Genomic DNA, 13,548 nt, shown 5'->3' on the forward strand with positions numbered 1-13,548 from the left:
GAACTCCAGGGTGCAGAGGACGTCAAAGGTGAGGCAGGTGCCCTGGGGCAAGCGCACGGTCACTTGCTCGGGTGTCCGGGACACCAGTGTGAAGCTGTAGGCACGGGCAGCGTGCACTAGGGCGGCCTCGTCAGGGCTCTCAGCCTCATAACAGAGCTCGGGACCAGCTAGGCTGAGGGCTGGGGCCTGCAGCACCTCCTCCAGGGAGGCCCTCGGCCCTGCCCCCAGGATGTCGCCCTGCTCCCACGTGCTGCTCTTGTAGCCACCATCAGTGGAATAGCCGCCGCTGCACACTGACCCGTCTTCTCTCTCTTCTGAGTCCGTGGTGGGGATGTTGGCCCCCAAGCTCTCCCCCAAGTCCATGTCGGAGGGTGCAGTGGATGAGAAGGACTGACTGAGGCTTGAAAGCTTCAACCTGTGGAACAGCTGCTGGATCTTCTCCAGGGATGTCCCCAGAGCCTTGGTCGAGGGTGGCATGGTGACCTTGAGGCAAAAGAGGAAAGGAGAACATGACTCTCCAGGTTGGGAAAACTATCGAGCTGCCTTATGGCAGAATATGAAGCTCATTTTGCAGAATATGAAGCTCATTTTGCAGTCATCCACTTCAATGATGGTGGGCAAGCCTCTCCCTTCTGTGAGCCTTGGTTTACCCAACTATAACGTGAGAGGGTTAGGCCACTGGTTTCCTTCCAGCCCTGACTTCCTAGGGATTGGTGGTGACATCCCACTTTGATCATGGGCCAAGCAAAGCAAAGCAGACAGAAGCCAGACTCAGGTTGCAGTTCACACGCCCTGAACCCTTATCATCACCTTGCCTGCTTTATTTTTGCACGCAGCATCTTACTTCATCCTCCCAGCAACAGTGCTAGGGGATCCTATCATTATCCCGACTTCTGGATGAGGAAACCAAGGCACAGCGAGACTAAGTGGGCTGTGATCACTCAGCTTGTAGGTGGCAGAGCTGGCTCTCACATCGGGGTCTGTCTGACTCCAGGGGCTTCTGAGCTACCTGCCAGCTGCAGCCTTCCATTAGCTTGAAAATTGAGAATTGGAGGGTATACTTCTTTCTTTCTTGAACATAGAACTTCTCAGATAATGCTTCCTGCCTCCCAAAGTTCCCTGCAGACCTCTGATTACTTGCTGACTTTTCAGGGTAGTTTAGAACCTGGGTGTAATAATAGGGGCTCTGGTTTGGTACCTGGATGAACCCTCTTTTTCTTGATTTTTGTGGCCAAGTGTTGTAACACCATTAGTCTTATTCATCACTTACAAGAGAGCTTGGGTGAGAATATGTGGATAAAATAAATCTATCTTCAGTACTGAAAAATAACTCCAAGTATGCTGCTGCTGCTGCTGCTGCTAAGTCGCTTCAGTCGTGTCTGACTCCTAGGGACCCCATGGGCTGCAGCCCACCAGGCTCCTCCGTCCATGGGATTTTCCAGGCAAGAGTACTGGAGTGGGGTGCCATTGCCTTCTCCAAACTCCAAGTATAATCTTTTATAAATGGCCATCCAGCTGTGTTATCTCTAACTTTGCAAAACCTCACACAAGGTGTTCATTTTTTTTAACCCACCCTTTAAAAATCAGATACCAGTAAACCGTGATATTATGATAGAATCATACAGATGGTTCTGCCATGTATTCACCATATGTCCTTCATTAAGTTACTCAAGTTCTCTGAGCCACTGTTTCTTCACTTGCTAAATCCAAAGACATACCCCACAGGATTGCTGGGCCATAAAGATTAAACGATAGCGCAGGCGACGTTTGGCATAGAACCCTGCACATAGCAAGTGCTCAGTAAATATTAACTTTTAACGTCTACCCTGCAGACAGACACAAAATGTGAAACCTACACAGAAAACTCATATGGAACTTCTTATATTGTATTTAAAACATAAGGGGATTGAGGCCCAGAGAGGACAAGAGCTTTGTTCAAGGTCTCACAGTGATGACGTGGTGACAGTGTGACTAGGACCCAAGTGTTTTGCGCTATTGTGCAGGGTACCCCCTTCATGCCTGTGCTCCTCTCATCCATCCCACCCCCATCATCACCGGTCGTTACCCTCTGCCGGGGCTCGGTAGTCGTGGAGACCATGACAGAGTTGCAGATGGTTAAGGCAAGGAAGAAGTCAGCAACGGAGGAGGCAGTGGCAAGGGAAGGCTTGGGGGGTCTGCCCTCTGACAGGGTCTCCAGCCACAGAGCTGCGTCTCGCACCTTGGACAGGAGATTTTTATCTGGAGTCACGTCTTTTTCCTGGGAGAGAAAGGCTAGAGTCAGAGTTTTTCCTGAAGGGACTGGGGAGGAAGGCCCCCTGCAGCAGATTCGCTCATGCCCGGGAAAGGCTGATACAGTCCTCCGCGCATCCTGCACCCAGCATGTCTCCCCTACTCTGGGTCTGCTCACCTTAGAGTCTGATTTGGCTCCTTCTCTTCCCTCAAGCCCATGTGTCCATCAGTTATATAGACTCTGGTGGTTCTGCCCCCACAGCATCTTCCCATCATTTACCCCTCATTCCTGATGCTTCCAGCCAGGCTCAGACCCTCTAACCCTCCAGCCTGGGTTTCCACATGCATGCATGTGTGCATGCTTGCTCAGCTGCTTCAGTCATGTCTGATTCTTACAACCCCATGGACTGTAGCCCACCAGGCTCCTCTGTCCATGGGATTTTCCACGGAAGAATACTGGAGTGGGTTGCCATGCCCTCCTCCAGGGGATCTTTCCAACCCAGGGATCGAATCCACATCTCCTACATTGTAGGCAGATTCTTTACCATTGAGTCCCCCAGGAAGCCCTCTGGATTTCCAATTAAGCCTTTAAAGTGAGGTGACTGCCTTTCACCTCATTTAGTTTGAACCCTTCATATGTATATCACCCATACATCCTTCTAAGACACCATTTCCCTCAAGGTATTCTTGAGACTAAAAAATCTTCAGATCTTCACTGTGAACATGATCATTTCAGTCTGGCATCTAAATTGTTTCCCAGTTTGCATTTCTCCTGTTGATTTCCACCACTCTGCATGTGGTCCTTCAGCTCAGCCAGGTGGTCTGGTGGCTGCCTCCTGGGGGTATACTCCCCTCCTAGGCCTCTGATCCCACTCTTATGGAAGTCCTCTCCTGCCTACCCAAATCCTACCTGGACTTCATAACCATAAAAACTCCACGGGTTCATGAGATCTGACTCAGCCACAGTGAGTAATCTGTCTTCTGAGCCAGAAGCTTCAGCAGCAGCTTCTTGAACTGAGAATATCCACAGGAGTCAGGCAGGTAAGGTGAATGAGGGAACATGGCCGAGTTACAGATGAGGATGCTATGGGCTGGGGGAGTGGGGCTGTGAGACCCGGCAAGTCCCACCCCATCTAAAAGGGGGTGACGCTTCTGCTAGTAAAATGCTCCAAGGCTGGTGCATTTTGCTAAATCTCTGCATTTTTCAAAATAAAGTAGAGAATGATGTAAGGACTGTTTTGTTTTTTTTTTTTTTTCTTTTTAAAAAACTCTGTGGACTGGATCTGACTCATGGATTTCCAATTTTTTCACATCTTGGTTGAAACTGCCACTTCTTCCATCCCTCTAGAATTCACTACATATTGCCTATATTTTAAATTAAATTTTCTTATGTCCATGTTTAATCTCCCTAGAGATAAACCAAGAGCCTGAAAGATGGATTGCCTTTTCTATGAAGTTGTATCTTCTGGAACTCCAAAGATTGCGTGATGTGAAGCAGAAGTTCAATAAACACCAGCTCTTCATAGATATGACAAAAGCCATTCTGTAAAGACGTTTTTACATACAGCCATTTCTATCAATGCTCAGAGTTCACAGGCTCATTCAAGTTTAGAAGAGTCAATGATTGAAAAAGATGCACTGAGGGAATTTTGACTGATACATGCAGAGAGAAGACTGAGGGCCAATAAGCCGGCAAGTTTTACAAACTAGAACCCAAGTTGAAATTAAAAACATCCTGTGGGGCAGACTTAGAAAATGAACTTATGGTTGCCAGAGGGAAGGGATAGTTAGGGAGTTTGGGAAGGTCATGTACACACTACTATATTCAAAGTGGATAACCAACAAGGTCTACTGTAGCACATGGAACTCTACTCAATGTTACGTGCCAGGCTGGATGGGAAGGAAGACTGGGGGAGAATGGATACATGTATGTACGGCTGAGTCCCAGCGCTGTTCACCTGAACCTACCACAACATTGTTAATAGGCTATACTTCAATACAAAATGAAAAATTAAAAAAAAATCCTGTGGGGAAGAGTCCTCAGACTGTGTCTTCTCTGACTACCAACTGCAATTACCCCAGCGGTCAGATTCTAAGCTCCCTGGTCTGCTGGCATAGGTGAGCGTCACAGGGAGGAAGCACAGTGGGGCGTGGAGGTGCTGGAGGGATGAGATTCTGGTCTCCACCTGCACAGTTGATCAGGGGAAGCGGATAGGATGTGGAGTGCACACTCCAAAGAGCTCTAACCTTCATCTGGGGGACTCTCACAGAGCCAGCACCTGCACTTCCATCTTGTTCATCCCATATTAAGAGGAGAGTTTCCTGCAAAGAACCTGTTTATGAAAAGGAAGAGCACTAGTAACACCGCATCATCTGCATCTCCTCTCACTGCCCTGTAATGAGTATATGGTGGGCCATCCGTACCACATGGTGTCTGTGCTTTCAGAAAGCGTAGGAAGGAGCGAGGACCACCTGTCCTCTCTGCCTTTGAGTGCAGTTGTCACAGCAGGAGCTCACAGTGATGGAGCTCATCCTACCTCTCCAGCAGGGTCATTTATGCATCTCACTGGGTTTTCACAGCCCCAACCAGAGATGAAACTAATCTCAACTGAAACCCAGAAGGATGGGCTGACTTGACCAATGCCACTCAGTGAGTCAATGTAAAGCCAGAATTGCACATCAGACCCCTTGATTGCTAGTCTAGGGTCTTCCTGTCTGTGGTCATATAGTAAAGTAGTATTCTCCCTTCATAATACTCCCATGCTGACTCCTCTAACCTTACTTCAGGGTCCCTCCAGTACCTGTCATCAGCTTACCAACACTGTTCAAAGAACTCTGAGCCAATTTATCCTAACAGTAATGAGAGTTCTTATCTGTGGAGTGTTTCTGATGGTCTGTACATCTGTCATCTCACTGCATCCCTGCAGCATGTTATCTATACTCTCAGACATTCAAGCTGGACTTAGAAAAGGCAGAGGAACCAGAGATCAAATTGCCAACATCGGTTGGGTCATAGAAAAAGCAAGAGAATTCCAGAAAAAACATCTACTTCTGCTTCATTGACTAGGCTAAAGCCTTTGACTGCATGGAGCACAACAAACTGTGGAAAATTCTTTTTTTTTTTTTTTAAATTTTATTTTATTTTTAAACTTTACGTAATTGTATTAGTTTTGCCAAATTCTTAAAGAGATGGCAACACCAGACCACTTACTTGCCTCCTGAGAAAACTGTATGCAGGTCAAGAAGCAACAGTTAGAACCAGACATGGAACAATGGACTGGTTCCAAATTGGGAAAGGAGCGTGTCAAGGCCTGTATATTGTCACCCTGCTTATTTAACTTATATGCAGAGTACATCATCTTAAAATGCTGGGCTGGATGAGGCACAAGCTGGAATCAAGATTGCTGGAGAAATATCAATAACCTCAGACATGCAGATGATACCACTCTTAAGGCAGAAAGTGAAGAGGAACTAAAGAACCTCTTGATGAAAGTTAAAGAGGAGAGTGAAAAAGCTGGCTTAAAGCTCAACATTCAGAAAACTAAGATCATGGTATCCAGTCCCATCAGTTCAGTTCAGTTGCTTAGTCATGTCTGACTCTTTGTGACCCAATGGACTGCAGCACGCCAGGCCTCCGTGTCCATCACCAACTCCTGGAGTTTACCCAAACTCATGTCCATTGAGTCAGTGATGCCATCCAACCATCTCATCCTCTGTCGTCCCCTTCTTCCCCTACCCTCAATCTTTCCCAGCATCAGGGTCTTTTCAAATGAGTCAACTCTTTACATCAGGTGGCAATGGTATTGGAGTTTCAGCCTCAACATCAGTCCTTCCAATGAACACCCAGGACTGATCTCCTTTAGGATGGACTGGTTGGATCCCTTTGCAGTCCAAGGGACTCTCAAGAGTCTTCTCCAACACCACAGTTCAAAAGCATCAATTCTTTGGCACTCAGTTCAGTCCAACTCTCACATCCATACATGACTACTGGAAAAACCACAGCCTTGACTAGATGGACCTTTTTTGGCAAGGTAATGTTTCTGCTTCTTAATATGCTATCTAGGTCCCATCATTTCATGGCAAATAGATGGGAAAACAATGGAAACAGTGACAGACTTTATTTACTTGAGCTCCAAAAATCACTGCAGATAGTGACTGCATCCATGAAATCAAAAGATTCTTGCTCCTTGGAAGAAAATCTATGACCAAACTAGACAGCATATTAAAAAGCAAAAACATTATTTGCTGCAAAGTTCTGTCTAGTCAAAGCTCTGATTTTGCAGTAGTCATGTATGGATGTGAGAGTTGGACCATGAAGAAGACTGAGCATTGAAGAGTTGATGCTTTTGAACTGTGGTGTTGAAGAAGACTCTTGAGAGTCCCTTGGATTGCAAGGAGATCAAACCAGTCAATCCTAAAGGAAATCAGTCCTGAATATTCATTGGAAGGACTGATGCTGAAGCTGAAGTTCCAATAGTTTGGCCACTTGATGAGAACTGATTCATTAGAAAAGACCCTGATGCTGGGAAAGATTGAAAGCAGGAAGAGCAGGGGGCAAAAGAGGGTGAGATGGTTGGATGGCATCATGGACTCAACGGACATGAGTTTGAGCAAACTCTGGGAGATGATAAAGGACAGTAAAGTGCTACAGTTCATGGGGTCGAAAAGAGTTGGACGTGACTGAGTGACTGAACAACAACCACCACTATTCTCCCAGTTACCTCTGCATTTCAAATGAAGAAACTGCTGCTCAGGGAGATTAGGCATCTTGCCCAGGTCATATAGTCAGTTGATTCAAGAAAGTTCAACTCTAGAATTCATGCTCTTTAACCCCCATGCCAGGCAAGATCCCCCATGAGAAAGAAGTAGCCTTTGATTCTTGCTGACTGCTGGCATCTTTAGTGTCTGGCATCTCAGTGAGCTTGCATATCTAATCCTTAGGGCTCAGCAGACAGTCCACAAGATTATAAAGGGGATTATGGGGGTCTTTTCCAGAAAATATTTTATCTTTTTTTTTTTTTTTGGTGATGGTACATAAATGGGGTGCTTTTAACCCTTACTACAGATACCCAGAGTTGGGAACAAGCTTGGATGTCATCACAGCCAAATCCCCTATTTTCCTGATGATAAAACTGAGTGCCAGAGAGGAGGGAAGTGAACTTTTCAAGACTGCACATTGAATCAGGGTCAGAACTAGGACAGATTTCACACCACCTGACTCCAGCCCAACAGCACACTGCTTTGCTCCAAGCTATGCATTATGTATTTCCAAACGGTGACACAGATAAAATGATTTAATGGGTATTTATTGCATGTCCATTTACTCTCTAGTCTCTTAAGTGCCATGAGGGCAGATACTGCGATGTGTCCTGGTGCCTGGCAGCCTGCAGGCACTCGCTCAAACCTTTGTTGCCTAACTCCTATCTAGGGCAAGACACTACCTCACCACTGATGAACTAACAGGGGCTCTTTGTTAAAACTCTTCCTTAGTATTTACTTTCAATCATACAGCAACGCATTAAAAAGAAGTTCGGCGAAGGGCCTACTTGTGTCTGGCACTGGCAGCAGGCCCAGTCTGCAGGTGTCAATGGCAGATGTCATGGCAGCTTTATCCAGACACACAGACTTGTTTCTGCAGGGCAAGCTTCTTCGTGGTTCCCTTTGCCCACAGCCCATTGGTTTCCTATCCGGTTCATTAACACTAGGAACTTGGCATGTAGGACACTTAGCGAGAAAGCATCACCCCTTATCCACCTTGGGGCCCTTTGGCTAGTCTATTTCTCTGAAGGAAAAGAAATACACGTCTATGGGGCTACTGGTTGTTCAGATTAGAGCTTTGTGGCAACCTGGCACCCAACCGGTTGGATTTCTTTCTATAGCAGAACCCCCAAGGCTTTCTCTTTGAAGAAGGTGCTCTCTGACCTCACACCACACCCTCAAGGATCCGTTATTATCACTGGATTGTGTCTATTGACAACTTACAGGAAAGTGATTGCTGTGCTAAGTGCTTCCATGTGTGTGTTAAGTCACGTTAGTTGTGTCTGACTTTTTGTGATCCCACGTAGCTTGCCAGGCTCCTCTGTCCATGGGATTCTCCAGGCAAGAATACTGGAGTGGGTTGCCTCCTCCAGGGGATCTTCCCAACCTAGGGATTGAACCTGTGTCTCTTCTGTCTCCTGTATTGTCTGGCAAGTTCTTTACCACAAATGTCACCTGGGAAGCCTGGCTTCTGTGTATATTATGTCATTATAACAGCATTAAATAGCTATTATCATTCTCCCTCTTTATTAGTGAAGTGAATGAGGCTCACTGCAAATAAATAACTTGTCTAAGGTCTCAAAATCAATAAAATAGCTCAGTCCTGAACCCAGTTCTGCTGATGCTAGACCCAAACCCTTAAACATGTTTTGCCAGTACTTCCCAAACTCTAACATGTACATGAATCAGCTAGGCATCTTGTTTAAACACAGATGCTGATTCAGCAAGTCTGGAGTGAGGCCTAAGCATCTGCATTTCTATAAGCTCCCAAGTGGTGCTCCTGCCTGCTATGGGTCTGAGGACCACAGTTTGAGTACAAGATTCTAGGCTATATGGCTGCCCTATTTCTCCCATTTCCTCTCTGGCTGGGAGCATTTGACATTGAAAGCTGTGAGGAGGTGGCCAAGCTCCAATCCACTACTCTCCTCTCACTTTAAATGACAGTTCATTCACAGTCACATTGTTGACAATCATTGATTGAGTGCACCAGGCTGCCACTGTGGGAACCCACAGAGCCAGTGGTGGAAATGAACAGGAGCCCTCGTGTGCAGGCCTGGAACAAACTGTGGCCTAGTCCCTCCCATGCCTCCATCTCCTCTTCCCCTCTCTATGACCTGTGCCTCTTATTCCAGCTACTGTTTAGAACTGCAAGTCTCCATTTGCTTGTATGGAATGTCTCCCCTACAACAACCTGCAACCCCCCCAACTAGATGGTTTCTTCTCTTTGCTCTGGTTAACCTTTAATTTTGTCTCAAATTCAGCTCCGATGCTAACCCTTTCAGGAAGCTCCCCCTGACTCCTAGTTTGATGTAAGTGCATTTCCTTTGGGCTTCTATGTACCTCTGCCCCCTTACATCCCAGCCTGAGAGCAGTGTCACATAGTCACTGGGGTTCTTCTTGCCCCTTCCTTGGACTGCAAATGCCTGAAATCAGGGATGATGCCCCATTAGACTTTATATCCCCAGTGGCTAGAATGGTACTTGCCACAGTGTAGATGCTTGTTTCGTATTTGTTGGCTGACTGACAATAAATGAAAGGCTAGTCCAAGAAAAGCAGATACTGAGAATATATAGAATTGACAGATGAAGAGGAAGCAGACCCTTCCATTTGCTATTGGTGAGTGTCTGGACTGGTACAACCACTGGGGTAGTATCAATCCAAATTTTAAACATGCACAAAATCTCAATTTAGCAGTTATGCTCTAAGAATCTATAAAAAAAACTTACATACATGTAGAAACAGATGATGGCTCAACCAGTCAACAGATTTTAACAGCCATTTAAAAAGTGACAAGGCAGCTCTCCACTGAATATCTGTCCATTTGTCTACATACATGCAATATTCCTCAAGATTCATTAGGTTAAAGAGAAGTTCAGAGTCCAAGACAGTGCATGGTGCACTTTTATTTGTAGGAAAGGATGTGCTTATGTGAATATTCCACTTGCATGCTTTTATTGGGTTTTCCAAAAAGTTCCTTTAGGTTTTTCCATAAAAGCATATGAAAACCCAAACAAACTTTTTGGCCAACCTAAGATATAGCTTGGAGAAGGCAATGGCAACCCACTACAGTACTCTTGCCTGGAAAATCCCATAGATGGAGGAGCCTGGTAGGCTGCAGTCCATGGGGTTGTGAAGAGTTGGACACGACTGAGCGACTTCACTTTCACTTTTCACTTTCATGCATTGGAGAAGGAAATGTCAACCCACTCCAGTGTTCTTGCCTGGAGAATCCCAGGGACAGGGGAGCCTGGTGGGCTGCCGTCTGTGGGGTCGCACAGAGTCGGACACGACTGAAGCGACTTAGCAGCAGCAGCAGCAGCAGCAAGATATAGCTACAAGCACCTCTGGGAAGTACACAGGAAAGCTCAAATAATGGTTGTCTTTGAGTGGTGGGGAACAGAGGAGGCAAGGAGGCTTACTCTCCCATCTGCCCTTTGGTTCCTTATGAATATTTAGCCATGTGATTGTGTCCTATTGTGGACATAAACTTTCTCGGTTGCTGGGGAGTTGAAGGCTGAAGTAGTATTTAGGGTAGTGATGTTTTTGCCCTTGCTGAGGTTGTGGCCTTGATATTGAGTTTGGGTGAAGAAGAGGGAGATCCCAGTGTTAGTAATTGCATCCATGAAATTAAAGAGATACTTGATCCTTGGAAGAAAAGCTATGACCAACCTAGAGAGCACATTAAAAAGCAGAGACATTACTTTGCTGACAAAGGTCTGTCTAGTCAAAGCTATGGTTTTTCCAGTAGTCATGTATGGATGTGAGAGTTGGACCATACAGAGAGCTGAGCACTGAAGAATTGATGTTTTTGAACTGTGGTGCTGGGGAAGACTCTTGAGAGCCCCTTGGACTGCAAGGAGATCAAACCAGTCAATCCTAAAGGAACTTAGTCCTGAATATTGATTGGAAGGACTGATACCTGGCCACCTGATGTGAAGAACTGACTCATTGGAAAAGACCCTGATTCTGGGAAAGATTGAAGACAGGAGGAGAAGAGGACAACAGAGGATGAGATGGTTGGATGGCATCACTGACTCAATGGACATGAGTTTGAGCAAGCTCTGGGAGTTTGTGATGGACAGGGAAGCCTGGAGTGCTATATAGTCCATGGGGTTGCAAAGAGTTGGACATGACTGAGTGACTTAACTGAACTGAATGTTAGTAAATATTTGCTTAAATAAAAGCACATGGATTGTTAAGGTGAACTTTTCCCAAATGAGACAGAAACTCCAAGGGAAAAACTCAGTCGACTAGCAAAAAGAGAGTTCCCTACAATATTGATTCATTATAAAAACCCTTACCAAAGTGGGTATAGAGGGTACATGTCTGAACATAATAAAAACCATCTATGACAAACCCACAGTCAACATAATACTCAATGGTGAAAAACTGAAAGCCTTCCCAACTAAAATCTAGAACAAGACAAGGATGCCATTTCTCACCATTTCTACTCAACTTGGTATTGGAAGTCCTAGCCACAAACATCAGACAAGAAAAAGGAAAGGCATCCAAATTGGAAGGAAACAGATAAAATTGTCATTATGTGCGGATAGCATGGTAATATATGTATAAAACCCTAAAGATTCCACACGAAAACTACTAGAACTACAAGGTGGCAGGGTACAAGATAAACATTCAGAAATTGGTTGTGTTTCTTTAAAACAAACAATGAAATATCAGAAAGGGAAAGTTTAAAAAAATCCCTTTTAAAATCACATCAAAAAGTATTTAGGAATAAACCAGACCAAGGAGGTGAAAGATTTATATTCTGAGAACTAGAATGCATTGATATAGGAAATTGAAGATGATACAAAGAAACAGAAAAAGAGTCCATGCTCTTGGATTGGAAGAATTAATACTGTTAAAATGGCCATATTACCCAAAGCCATCTACAGATTTAAAACAATCTCAATCAAATTACCAGTGACACTTTTCATAGAACTAAAACAAATAATACTAACATTTATATGGAACCATAAAAGACCAAGAATTGCCAAAGAATCCTGAGGAAAAAAGAACAAAGCTGAAGGCATAACTCTCCCAAATTTCAGAAAATACTATAAAGTTATAATAATAAAAACAACATAGTATTGTCACAGAAACAGACATATGGATCAATAGAACAGGATAGAGGTCTCAGAAATAAACCCACACTGCTGCTGCTAAGTCACTTCAGTCGTGTCCGACTCTGTGTGATCCCGTAGACGGCAGCCCACCAGGCTCCGCCATCCCTGGGATATTCCAGGCAAGAACATTGGAGTGGGTTGCCATTTCCTTCTCCAATGCATGAAAGTGAAAAGTGAAAGTGAAGTTGCTCAGTCGTGTCTGACTCTTAGCGACCCCATGGACTGCAGCCTACCAGGCTCCTCTGTCCATGGGATTTTCCAGGCAAAAGCACTGGAGTGGGGTGCCATTTCCTTATGTATTTTAATTGGAGGCTAATTACTTTACAATACTGTGGTTTTGCCATACATTGACATGAATCAGCCATGGGTGTAAATGTGTCCCCCCAGTCCTGAACCTCTCTCCCACCTCCCATCCCAACCCATCCCTCTGGGTTATCCCAGTGCACCAGCTTTGAGTGCCCTGTTTCATGCTTTGAACTTGGACTGGTTATCTATTTCACATATGGTAATATACATGTTTTGATACTATTCTCTCAAATCATCCCACCCTTGCCTTCTCCCACAGAGTCCAAAAGCCTGTTCTTTATATCTGTGTCTCTTTTGCTGGCAAGACCTAGTTCTTACGAATAGGGCTATGGGCCCCCATTTGGGACCCTGAGGGAAGCCAAGCTGAGACAGGCCTCATCCATTTATTGCCCTGTGTAGTCATGTCACTTCCTAAAGGATTTTGCATGCTAGGTTAGTTAAATCCAGACTCTTATCTAACCTTGTTGTGGGAGTGTGTGCATGTGGGCTGTCCCAGAGCAGACAACAAGTGTGGCACAAGTATCTTCCCAAGAAGGAAAGGAAGACCAAGTTTCAAAAAAGAGGCAGAGGGCCAAAGACAGCCTTCTTTACTTTCCTCCATTGCATTCTTTCCAGACAGATGGGTGAGGCTGTGCCCACAGAAGGGAGAGGTGGTGAAGTATGGAGCCTAACCCACCCTGATGCAAACTTTATGATTAGGAAGATAGTGTTTGGTCTGATGACTGGAAAACATTTTTCAAGCAACATGTCTAAACAAAGACTTTGTACTCCAATCTTGGCTGCTCACAGACTGGGGGTGGGGGTGGGGTGGGCAGGGAGGGCACTTCATTTCGCATCTACCAGGATTCATAAATACTGGCTAAGGACTCCTTACTTTCCTAAGTAGTGATATATTACCCCACCCTAAAGTCACAGATACGACAGCAGCCAATTAAACAACAATTACCAATGCTACCTTGTTCTTTGTAGTAAAAGAAAAAAGTCAGCTTTTGTTGTGGTGGTTGTTATTGTTGATGCACATTTTATTTTTGGTTTAGAGCAAAGGGCCGTGGAGGCCAACAATGGGCTTCTTTGAAGGGGGTTGGGTGCTCCGCCATGACCTGGCATCTCTGGGGCTTCAGAGGCAAGT

The 13,548-nt window shown here is 45.2% G+C and overlaps 1 protein-coding gene across 4 annotated transcripts in view; it reads right to left on the reverse strand.

Moving 5' to 3' along the window:
- The window catches only part of ATP10B (ATPase, class V, type 10B), a 390,227-nt gene that overhangs the window by 58,139 nt on the left and 318,540 nt on the right, over positions 1 to 13,548 (reverse strand). For 3 of the 4 annotated variants that reach the window (XM_010855331.1, XM_010855328.1, XM_010855332.1), the window contains exons 12-13: positions 2,066 to 2,257; positions 4 to 483 (exon numbers count right to left, since the gene is read on the reverse strand). In XM_010855331.1, the coding sequence (XP_010853633.1) occupies positions 4 to 483; positions 2,066 to 2,257 (672 nt within the window). Of the gene's footprint in view, positions 484 to 2,065; positions 2,258 to 13,548 lie in introns of all 4 variants that reach the window. The other variant, XM_010855330.1, reaches the window with a different exon arrangement.

The sequence above is a fragment of the Bison bison genome, unplaced genomic scaffold (assembly GCF_000754665.1).
Source record: "Bison bison bison isolate TAMUID 2011002044 unplaced genomic scaffold, Bison_UMD1.0 scf7180017864363, whole genome shotgun sequence".
Lineage (NCBI taxonomy): Eukaryota > Metazoa > Chordata > Mammalia > Artiodactyla > Bovidae > Bison > Bison bison.